At 49.5% G+C, this 12,379-nt stretch overlaps 1 protein-coding gene across 8 annotated transcripts in view; it reads right to left on the reverse strand.

Moving 5' to 3' along the window:
• The window catches only part of PLEKHA2 (pleckstrin homology domain containing A2), a 57,201-nt gene that overhangs the window by 34,425 nt on the left and 10,397 nt on the right, over positions 1-12,379 (reverse strand). For 5 of the 8 annotated variants that reach the window (XM_060136469.1, XM_060136472.1, XM_060136470.1 and 2 more), the window contains one exon: positions 11,064-11,227. In XM_060136469.1, coding sequence (XP_059992452.1) covers positions 11,064-11,204 — 141 coding nt within the window. In that variant the 5' untranslated portion in view covers positions 11,205-11,227. Of the gene's footprint in view, positions 1-11,063; positions 11,228-11,438; positions 11,701-11,990; positions 12,158-12,379 lie in introns of those variants that run through there. The other 3 variants (XM_060136473.1, XM_060136474.1, XM_060136475.1) reach the window with 3 other exon arrangements.

Below are 12,379 nucleotides of genomic sequence, written 5' to 3' on the forward strand. Positions count from 1 at the left end.
GGCAGACACTTCCCGGGCCAGGAAGCATGTGCCAGCTGCCTGAGCAGAGGGCTTCGCAGCCAGATGTCAGGGCAGGATCACCAGGGCCCAGCGCCCGGCGAGGGCCGGGCGTCAGAGCCCAGGCAAGCACCACGTCCTCCGGGGAAAGGATGGGAGGCCCTGCCTTCACAAAGCCTTGCTGTCTATCTACCGCGGCAGCCTGCCCCGCCCTCCCACCCCCGCCTGAATCCGTGCACGCCATCCTCCAACTTTGGTGCACATCAGCCTCTCCCGGGCAGCCTGTTTTCAAAGGCCCAGGCTCAAGCCTCACCCGGAAAAACACTGAATCAGAATCAAGTGGAATATGGTCAGAAAGTGCACATTCATTTTTCAAGCATCCCCTAAATAGGCCCAAGTTTGAGAACACCGGTCTACATGACAAAGTCTAGCCCTGGATTGTTTGTTGTTTCTGGCCACACCGTGCGGCTTGCGGGATTTTAGTTCCACGACCGGGGATCGAAACCGTGCCCCCCTGCCGTAGAAGTGCGGAGTCCTAACCACTGGACCGCCAGGGAAGCCCCCAGCCCTGAGTTTTGTATTGGAGTGTATTTTACTGTGAGTTTAAGTCTCTTCTTGCTAGATTTTAAGCACTCTGAGGACACGAGTAGCATCTTATTCCTCTACCCAGGAGACAACTCGATTTTTAAATGAAAACACAATTTGCATGGTGGTTAAGTTCCCAAACCAGTCCTTAAGAGCCTGCTACCCTCACAGGATACTGGACAACCAGGACAGCTTCTCTCTACCACTGGCAAACACTGTGCCTTCGGGAAGACCCGTTCAAGTTCGAACTTGGGTGTCACTTGAGTCTGCAGTTCCCCTGTCCTGGGGCAGGGTTCCTGTGGGACAGGAACTGGGTGCAGGGGGCAGCGAAAGGAAAGGGTCCCCAGTAGAAGGGAGTCAAGGACCTGGGGGAGGGAGTTGAGGAAGGGGTTAGGGAGGGGCCAGCAGCCGGGGAGTGGAGACAGAGGTTGGTGGGGAGGCTGCCTGTACGGATCACCTGGGGACGTTTTCATACAAAGAATGCCCATGCTTCATTCCAGGGTTTTAACATAAAGGGTAGGGCCCAGGCACCTGTATGTTTTTAAAGCTCGAAGGTGATTCCACCCCACGGCCAGGTCTCAGGCCCCCAGTTGCAGACTCTGGCTGGGCCTGCTGACTCTGCACTGGAGACCCAGCAGCGGGTGAGAAAGGCCAGTCACCCCGTCGTTGCACCATCACCAAGAGGGAAGCGGAAGACGCCAGGGCAGTGGGCAGAGAGGGGGAAAGGAGATCCCAGCCCCACGCTGGGTGTCTGTGAGTCAGGAGCAGCCTGTCCGTTTCTGGGGCTTCTAAATTTTCTGGAACAACGTAGGGCATAAGGCACGTTCCTATTTAATGGCGGATGGCTTTAGGAAGGTGCGGCCAACCCTTGCTTTCTGCTCAAGGGTTCTCCTGCCACCAAGGGCCTCAAGGGAGCTCCCACTCCCTTAACTGGGAAGCAGGGCGTTGATTCTTTCCCATCACCAAGGAAGGAGCTGAGGTGCCCACAGAGATGTGACACACCTCCCAGGGGAAGCCTTTTTGCTAGAAGCAACATTGTTTCTTGAAAGAGAAAAATGTCCCCATCTTCTAGTGAGAGTAACAAGAACACAGGAATGACCAGAAGACCTATCTACAGATTCCTAAATTCATGGAATGTCAGCGCCAGAGGGTTCTACGGCTGCCCCATCATTCACCACGAGTCCTCTAAGCCTCACCTTGAGGAAATGACTTCCTCAAGCAGCCGGGTGAAGACAGACAGACGTCCTAACTCCCAGAGTCAATCGGCTGCTTCGGCAAAGCACAGCCCGAGAAAGGAAGGCGGAAACTGACAGATGTTTAGAGTCTGTTTTGCACCAAGCCTGCTGCACACTGTCAGTTCACCCTAACAACCCATTTCACAGATGAGGAAAGTCGGGATGGAGCAGGAGAAGCAAGTGCTCCGGGTCACATGGGTACTGGGTAGTCAGGCGAGGATTTGAACCCAGCCCTTGTTGATTCTCAAATACCACGCACTTTCCTTTATACCAGGCCACCTCCTGTGAGACAGTCCTTCACATCTACCAGGACCTGCTCATTATCTAAGAGTTGATTATCACCGAAAGGTAAATACAAGAGCCGGACCAGCAGGGTTACACCAAGACGCCCTAAACAGTTGCCCAAACTGGGCAGGGCAAGAACTAGTCAAACTGGCTCTTGGGTGCCAAACTCCAAAAGACCAGGATTCAGAGAGCGAACAGGTGGAAGGAGAGATGCTGGGCCTTCTGGCCTTCTCCTATGTGTCTCCTGGGTGCCTGGCAGTCAGTCAGGACCTTAAACTCAGTAAGCCCACTCCTCACACCTTTCCTCAACTCAGCCTCCAACACATTTGCCTCAAACTCAATCATCACGTCCCCTCCAAGCTCTAAATGATTCCCTCCCCAACCTCCCCACGTCCATCAGCCGCTCCACATTCTCCCACAGTCAACCAGGTTACCACGCCTTTGACCACTGAACTTCGCCCTTCGGTCAGTCACCAAGCCTGCCACCGTCTTCCTTCAATCGACCTTTAGATCTATCTGTCCCTTCCTCTCTGTTCCCACTGCACCACCACCGTGCAGACACCCCAGGAAAATCCAGGACAAATTCCTCACTGTCTTCCCCGATTCCAGGCCCTCCCATTTCCCCGCCCATCCTGATGTCACTGCCAGAAAAAACGTGAACAAATAGCACCTCTGTAGTGCTTTAGAGTTTATCAGAGCGCTCTCCCATTCATTACTTTATTTAATCTTCACAGCAACAATGTCAGAGGTAGAGACAACAGAGGCTCAAAAACAGGGGTGTTTCCCAATTAACGTGTTCATCAAGTTGTCCTGTGCTTGGCTGACGTAACTAAACAGGATGGATTCTGAAGCAAAATCTGATATGCAGCCCTTCTCGCAAACACACAGTTGCCTGCTTTGCCTTAGAGACATTTTTTAAAATAATAAAATGGCATTCTTTTGTATATAAATACATATATAACCATATAAAAAGAGATGTATATAATAGATACACTAAACAAATGCTGAAGGTTACAATCTAAAGCAAAACTTAACGACAATATAACCGAAGACAAATTTTAAGAAAACTTAGAACAGTCATCCCCATGGTTCTGCATTAGTAAAACCTCCGCTTGAACTTTAATACCCAGTAGTGCTAGCTATTAACATGATTGCCCCAAAGTGCTTCTTAATTTTTACTTCTTTTTAATTTAAACAAAGTACATCTTGTTATAAAAACGAGAATCGCCCTAAAGAGTAAGATTCCTATAGAAAGCGCATAAAACAAAATTACACTTACAGTATTTTATATTAACTCTCGAAAAGTCCATACAACATTTTAATGCTAAAACCATTAATTTAATAATAATTTACCCTAAGCAGAATTTGCATTTTGATGGAAAAAAAAAAAAAAAAGATCTGTTGCTCGAAATCTTCTTTTTGGAGTTTTTTTCCCCAAAGGCATTCTGCATTCTACGCTAACCCAGTATGGACAAAAACAGGCCAGAAATTCCACTTAACCCTTGAAATCATGTGTCTCCATGGATAGTTAATACACCAATTACATAAAATCCATGAATTAACAACACTTTGCCCCCCAAACTGATAAAGACCTGAAAGTTATCATGATGGTTATATGTGCTGAGAATATATATCTCTGGACAGACACACAAGAACCTGGAAACCCTGGCTGCCTCTAGTTAGGGGACCTGTGACTGGGGGCCAGGAGTGGAAGGGAGACACATGTCACTAAGTCAGCTTTCCCACATTTAGAATTTTATACCATGTGTATGTATTGGCCTTTTTTTTTTTTTTTTTTTTTTGCGGTGCGCGGGCCTCTCACTGTTGTGGCCTCTCCCGTTGTGGAGCACAGGCTCCGGACGCGCAGGCTCAGCGGCCATGGCTCACGGACCCAGCCACTCCGCGGCATGTGGGATCTTCCCGGACCGGGGCACGAACCCGTGTGCCCTGCGTCGGCAGGCAGACTCTCAACCACTGCGCCACCAGGGAAGCCCTTGGCCATTTTTTAAAGAAAGTTATCATCCTGCTTCTTGGCATTTTGACTTTCTTGGCAGGTTTAGCATATGATGCAAAAATCTTTTAAACGTTGTTGGATTTCAGCCAAATTTTGCTCAAAGAGGTTTTTGATACAGAAAATGCAATTTTTTTAAAAAATAGCAATTTTCACCCAGGCTTTAAGGCAAAACTATTGTCCATTCCATGTTATATGTTAATATCATTTTCTACCACTCTTCTGTATTCTTTCTACTAAAATGTAGCCAAATATCCATCTTTTTGTAATACTGCTAAAGCTCTTTGCACCTTTCAGTGGAAAGAACGGCTTTCAGCTTTTAAAAAAAAAAAAAAAAAAAAGCAAAAAGCAAAGGGCTTTTATCGGGGCCCCAGAGTTACGAGGAGAAATGCTATCTTTTTGGATATTACGATGATTCATAATTCACATTATGGCCTTTGTAAAGTAAAAGCATCTGAGTATTTACTGGCAAAAGAGAGAAAATACAATCTACAGAGTAAATCCCACAAGGACAACTATCTAGTGCAATATTGTTTTCATGCTTCTGTTTATCCTTTGTTCGGGACAATATAATTTAGTCTCGCAATTACCTATCCACGTGGGCATCACAAGAGTTGTACGTAAGCATCGCCGTGCAACTAAAACATAGTTGGTTACTCGGTCGGTAATAAAGCAGAGCAGGCCAATTAAGAAATTTCACCTTTTCTGTCATGACAGGGACCAACGTTAAATTAAATACATGTGCTGGTGCCATAATATCATTGTAATGTTAGGGCAGGAAATCCAGCCAATGTTTGTCTCTATTCAGGAATTATCTGTGTGCTTGATATTGTCAGCAGGTTGATTTTTAAATGCATGAACCAAATCAGGGGCCATAATCAATAGTATTGAAACTTTCCATTTATAGGATCCTTTTTAGCTAATGGGTTTCATCCTCTATCTGTTTGGTGCCACCACTGCCTGGATTAAAAAAAACCTTGATTTCATACTTTATCATATGGATTCTAAATTCCATCAGGCACTCACGGCTGTACCTGGTCCAGCACGCTGACCCCCCACACGCACGCACCACCATCCCAGTGGACATGCCGCTGGCCTCCTAAATCTGCCGTTTTGCTGCAGCTCTGCTTCCAAGGGCTGTCCTCAGGTTAGTGGATCCATTCCGTCCCCCTGCGTAGAGCCAAGACCATGACCGTCCACAGTGCGGTGTGCGAAGCCAGCTCCCTTGGGACCACTCTTGGGCCTGACTCACGGCAGGTCCCCCGGGGCATCTGGCTAACTAAGCCTTTGCCGACTTCGGCCTGAGCTCAGACCCTCGTCGGGCTCCCTCCCCTTCCCTGTCCTGCTTCCCAGTTCTCTCCTTAAAAAAGAACTTTCCACAAATCCTTGTCTCGGTGAGTCCTGGTCTCAGGGTCTCCTTCTGGGGAACTGAAGCCTGAACACCCTCCAAGCAGGCAAGCTCGCCTTCCCTCCTGGGTGCTGCCTCTGTCCCATAGTGACGCTGCTTCCCTCACAGGTGCCCTCCTGTCCCCTTGGGCTGTGCTTACGACAAGGCGCCTAACAGTCAAGTGAGATACTGTAAGTGAGAACACTTCAAACCTGTAAAATGCGCTACAAACGTGAATCGCTAGTAGCAATAATGACTCTAACCTTGCTCATCCTTGCAGACCTGGATCTAAGCCACCCCTCCTTGAAGGGGTGCCCTGCAGTTCTCCCTGCAGCAATTTTATCTAATCCTCTATATCCTCACTTACAGTGCAAGCTCCATGAAGGCCCAGACTTTGTCTAATGCACTGTTGCAGCCTCAGCATCTAGGCTGATGCCTGGCACATGGGGCATATTTAGCAAATATGTGTTAAATAATGATGCTGAATTCAAAGGTCTTGCTCTAGTCTCAGCCCCTTGGGAAACAGAAGGGCGAAAAGCCGCGTTAAGGATCACCCAAAGTGCCTACGATGACGTGCCTAACGTACAAAACAACTCAGTGGCAGAGCCAGGACCTCATCCTTGCTCTCTTGTCTCCCAGGCCTGGGACCGTTCCATCTGAGACTCCACCTCCAGGCCCTACATCTTCCCTGGACCGCAGGGGAAAACTGCAACCCCTTCTCCTTCACCCAAACTATTGGCATCTGGGCTGTTCACTTTAATGATACGCCACCTTGTTATAAAGACAGACTGGGTGACTTCCTTGGTGGCGCAGTGGTTAAGAATCCGCCTGCCAATGCAGGGGACACAGGTTCGATTCCCTGGCCCGCGAAGATCCCACATGCTGCGGAGCAACTAAGCCCGTGCGCCACAACTACTGAGCCTGCGCTCTAGAGCTTGTGAGCCACAACTACTGAGCCCATGCACCACAACTACTGAAGCCCGTGCGCCTAGAGCCCGTGCTCTGCAACAAAGAGTAGCCCCCGCTCGCTGCAACTAGAGAAAGCCCGTGTGCAGCAACGAAGACCCAACGCAGCCAAACATAAATAAATAAAATTTTAAAATTTATTTTAAAATAATAAATAAAGAGGGACTGGGATTTTTTAGCACTGTAGGGTTTTTTGTTTTTGTTGTTGCTGCTTACCAGTAAATTTATTTTATTTTTTTATTGAAGTATAGTTGATTTACACTGTTGTGTTAATTTCTGTTGTACAGCAAAGTGATTCAGTTATACATGTATATATATATATACATTCTTTTTTTTAACATATTCTTTTCCATTGTGGTTTATCACAGGATACTGAATACAGTTCTCTGGGCTACACAGTAGGACCTTGTTGTTTATCCATTCTCCATATAAAAGCTTTCATCTGCTAGTCCCAAAGTCCCACTCCGTCCCTCCCCTGCCCCCCTGCCCCCTCAGCAACCACTAGCACTGTAGTTTTATGTGTGCTGTTTTCACCTCCCCAACTAAACCTGAAGCTTCCTGGTGAATTCCCCTCCACACCATCTCCAGGACCCTGCACAGGACGGACCACACATATCCGCTGGAGGAAAGAGGCAGACAAAGATGAGGCGTGCAGACGCTGAAGCCAGACAGACCTGGCTCCAGGGCCCGCTCGGCATTTACCACCTGCATGGCCTTGAACAAAGCCGCTGACCATCTCTGCACCTTGCAGAGAAAGTGAGAGAGTCCCCGCGCCCCAGGATTACTGGGAGGACCTAATGAGATAACACATGCCAAGCATTCGGCACAATGGCTGGTATATGGCAACCGCTCAGTAAGTATAACCCGCAGTTAGTAATACTAGTAGCGGTGGTAGTAAAAACAGGCTCCCAAACACCGACTTCTAAGTGGTTTAAACAGGCAAAGATCAAAGACCTGAGTTCAGAAAAAATCCTGCTTATTAATAACTATTAAATACCTAAACTATTATATCAGGTGTCTCCTTTTCCCTATAAACTTAAGATGTTCAGTAACTACACACAGTCCCCAATGTCCTTCTCCACAGGGAAAGGCCAACCCCCCTCCCCCCCAGTTTGCTTTTCTGGGTCACCTCCCATCCATCTCCTCCTGACTCCTGGCTCCCTGCTTCGCCCCACTCTGCAGAGCTTGCATTGGGTGAAGACTCCATCCCCAGTCCCAGGAGAACAGTGCTGGACACTTTGCATTTCACAAAGGCGTCCCTTCTGATAGCCTCATTCGTTCATTCAATGAGCGCACATTTATCAAATGCTGGACACTTGGATCAAAAGCCAGACGACCACCTGCCCTCTAGAGGACCTCCCAGCCCTGAGAGTCCCCCAGCTTCTCTTTCTTAATCACAGACTCACCTTTGAGAGCTCTCCTTCCTCCCAAGCAGCATTAGGATGACTGTCTCATTCTCAGCAATAAGAGCAGGCGAACTGGATTCAGACGGCCAGGGTTAGAATACCGGCTCAGTCACGTTCTTATGACAAAACCATGGGCAAATTTCTTTCCCTCTCTGCTTCACCCACCTCACCTTTAGAATGAGGATAATGATGCCTACCAACTAGACCTGTCGGAATGAAATGAAAACCCAATAAGCCTATATGGGATAAGAACCTAAAACAAGAGTGGATATATGCATATGTATAACTGATTCACTTTGCTGTACACCTGAAACTAACACAACATTGTAAATCAACTATACTCCAATAAAAATAAATAAATAAATAAAAATATAAGAGAGTGAGATAATAAAAACATTTTTCTAAATGTTTTATTTAGAAAAAGTGAAAAAGTCTTAAAGTTAGACTAATTGCCTTTTTTTAAATAAATTTATTTATTTATTTAATTTTGGCTGCGTTGGGTCCTCGTTGCTGCACGTGGGCTTCCCCTGGTTGTGGTGAACGGGGACCACTCTTCCTTTCGGTGCATGGACTTCTCATTGCGGTGGCTTCTCTTGTTTCAGAGCACGGGCTCTAGGCTCATGGGCTTCAGTGGTTGTGGCACGGGGGCTCAGTAGTTGTGGCTCGCGGGCTCTAGAGCACAGGCTCAGTAGTTGTGGCGCACGGGCTTAGCTGCTCCGCAGCATGTGGGATCTTCCCGGACCAGGGATCGAACCCGTGTCCCCTGCATTGGCAGGTGGATTCTTAACCACTGTGCCACCAGGGAAGTCCCAAATTAGAGTAAATGTATCCAAAATGCCTACTAACTGTTATGCAATAAAATCATTTATATACTCAAAAAAAAAAAATCAATGAAGTCTTTAGAACAGCGCGTGGCACATATTAATAAATGCTCACTGATACCATTTTACAGCTTACAAAAAAGATCTACCCCTTAGTTGGAACGGCTGTTTGGCATTAACACAACGAAGTGCTAAGCTAACCACTGAAGAAGAAGAAGTAAAATGTTCTGAACTGTTGCTATGTCACAGCAAGACTCTCCTTTTCCAGGCATCTGCCAAGCCAGCTAAAACCTCTGCTTCCAGGGAAAATGTAAACAATCTCGAGCAGGGACCACAAGTTCTATTTGTAACTCAAACTCGAAGAAGGCTCTGGAACAAAGAGCATCCTGACAGCTCAGGGGGCAGAGAGGTGCAGGAGGCTGCCCTGGGCAGGGGGCGACCTGCCGCAGAGGCTGACCCCAGAGACCCCTGCAAGGCGGCCCGAGGCACAGCGCCCGAGGGAAGTGCAGGTTCTGGAACCAAGGAACAGCCGAATCAGAGGGCAGGACACAGCAAGGGAAATCCCGAGCACTGCCAACAGCTGAGACTCGAGACGGTGGCAGTGTGGTCCTGGGTGATCCGTCGCCAACAGCAAGGCCCTCAGCCTGTGGCCCAGGGCGTGAAGGAGGGTCCAGTCTCAGGGGAGGGAGCTGGCAACAGCTGGGCAGGGTTCCCCAAGCATGTGAATTTCCGATAACAACGGTCCAGGCAGGAAGCATGGCACTGAGCAGGTAAATCAGGACAAAAATCCATTCGAAACACCTGAGCTTATAAGGCAGGTGAGCAGGAGAAGGTACACAAAGGGAGAAAAGGGAAAAGAGTAGACCCAGAGACCCCAGCCTGGGGCTCAGCCCTGGCCCATCAGAAGCCAAGTGTACTGGCAACAAAGACTTGAGTCCAATCCCTCCAACGGTGGGAAGGCAGCACCTTAAATGCTACTTCCTTTCATAGTAGATGTGTTGGCCCAGCTGTGGGCACCCGTGCAGAGCAATGGAGGGAAAATGATGTAGCAGAGCCCAAAGGCAAACAAACCCAAGACCAAAACATGGTAAGAGGCGAGCATTCCAGGTACGTCAAGGATGGGAGGGTCTGTGTGTAGGTTTCACTCTGCACGCTCAGCACGTTAAATGAAAGTAGCCCACAGAAGGGTTTACCAGGGATGTGGGGTGAAACATGGGGCTTCTATTTAGGGTTAAGTCTTTCCCAGAGAAGGTGATTAGTGGCAGTGACTTGAGTACGTGGTCTGTATTTATAGCATTTTCTCTCAGCCATCAAATCCAGAGGACAAATGCCAAGGGCCTCTAGAGGATGAGTACCCGGATTTTTTCCACTTCACCTCTTAAAGCAAAACCCCTCCCCTAACATTCAGACTCTCCTCTGCCCAAGTCTCTGAACGAGAGCCAGCTCTCAGCCCACACCCCTTCCCGCCCCAACAGGGCCGTGACCCACGACCTTGCTGGGTCCACAGGCCATGCCAGGCCTTGGGGCGGGAAGGGGTGTGGGACCCACCAGACTGCTCCAGGGCAGCAGGAAGGGAAGACTGAACAACACTCAGAGCGCCAGAAAAGAAGACCTGAGATCCCAAATCAGGAGCAGAGCAACCTTTTCCCAGACTGGTGATGACTCAAGGGATTCCCGGGCACAGCAGTAAAGCCTCGGGGGCTGTCTTCGTGCCTGATGCCCCAGAACGCTAAGCGAGTCACCCCGTTCTGCCGCGTCCTTGCCAAAGTCAACTCCAATGTGAGCCTCAGTTTCTCATCTGTCACAAACTGGGTGGCCCCCAAAGTCACCTCCCACCCAGGATCCTATGACTCCCTGGGGAGGAGACCAAACAGGTCCAACCTTTGTCCAGTTCAGGGAACCAGGTCAATTCTCTGCTGGGCAGGAGCCCCAGACTGGAAGAACAGGAGTGGCCACGAGGCTGCACTCCTGACACAGGTAAGAGGAAGGAAGCCATGCCTCAGAGCCTGCATCCAGCCCAGCCGGCCTCTGCCGGACTTGTGCAAGGGTTAAATTCCTAGGCCTGAGAAAAGGCACCAGATCCCCAGGGGCAGGAGACAGATGAGCTTCCTCCTCCTCCAGCTAAGGTCTGGGATGGTTTCCTGTGCATGTGTGTATGCGTGCATGCGTGTGTGTATGCATGTGTGTGTGTGTGTGTGTGTGTGTGTGTGTGTGTACGCGCGCGCGCGCCTTTGTGGGGTTTTTCCCTCCCTCCTGACCAGCAGGTTGTGCTGCCCATGACAGAGGGAGCCCCTGAGGCTAACCCTGTGTGCATCGCCCCAGCAATGATGGGCGGCCGGCCACCCTGCCCCTTCCCACACCACCTCTCACCTGGGGGTTGTCCATGTACCAGAGAAGGCAGTTGGCCTGCGTGTCCAGAATAAAGTACCTCCGCAGAAACTTGCCGCTGTTCTCATTCTCCTCGATGTCCAGAAACCCACAGATGCGGTTCTGCCGATCCACATAAGGCATTCCTGGGCTCTGCTCACATCACCCTGTGTGGCAGGAGGGAGGGAGGGGCCGTGAGAAGGAGAGTACAGCGGGTGCCTCACTCCGGCCTGACTCCCCTCTGCAGAAGGGAGGCTGCCACCCTCTCCCGTGGGTGTCCTTCCCCAGGGCCCCAGATGTCCCACCCCAACCAGACCCTGGAAACTTCTGTCAACTCTGTTCCATGAACAGTCACCAAAATCCATGAATTCAACTAACTTTCCTGAGGCTCCACTACGTGCCAAGCAGAGCGCTAGGCAACTTTACACGCGTGGAAGATGTGAGTCTAGCCCCTGGGTCAGGGGCCTGGGTTCAAATCCCAGTTCTTGTCACTTACTGATGTTTGTGTGACCACAAACTGTTTAATCTTTCCATGCCTCAGTTTCTGCGTCTGTAAAATGGGGATAATAATAGGACCTACACCAGATTTTGGCGAGAATTAAGTACGTGACAGACAAAGCATTCATAAACACTAGGTATTGTTATCACTCTTCAGAAAAGCCTTGTGAAGTAGGTTATAACCCAATTTATATGTAAAGAAACTATTGCAGAAAGGATTTGAGCTCCCGTGCAAACACCTGGATAAACTCTGCCGAGAATTCAGGTGTGAAGAGCAGCCCCTCCAGCTCCATGAAGGTACCAAGGAATCAAATCCGAGGGGTTCCTGGGGCAGGGCCACACCCCTCAGCCCCAGGACCACTTCCTTCACTTTGCCATTTCCCAGAAGCCACTTGTAATCGAAGGAATGAGGGAGCAGAAGAAAGCCCAAACCTGAACACTTTCCTGATTGCAGAAGAGGGTCCGGCGATTTGAGACATTCCGCACCCTCAGACAGGCCTCCCCTCTCCTGGCTCCCTTCCGTCTGTCTGAAGAGCCAAAGGAAAAGGCAGGAGCTCTGTTCTCCCCCCCAAGAGGAAAAGCACCCTCCAACAGGCAGCTACACCCCACCTGGACGCACAATGCACTGCAGAAGTGCGACACGGTGCCCAAGGGTTAGAAAACCCCACGTGACAGTCAGAACTTCAAGGACAGACGCCACCCACCCCACCCACCCCTGGTCCTGCTTGGCTCCAACAAAGCAAAAATTCACTGTGACCCAAGCCCGCCATGGCCCTGAGCCTATGACTAAGCACAGCTGAGAGACAGCTGGCTTCGGGCCG

Source organism: Lagenorhynchus albirostris, chromosome 21, assembly GCF_949774975.1.
Source record: "Lagenorhynchus albirostris chromosome 21, mLagAlb1.1, whole genome shotgun sequence".
NCBI lineage: Eukaryota > Metazoa > Chordata > Mammalia > Artiodactyla > Delphinidae > Lagenorhynchus > Lagenorhynchus albirostris.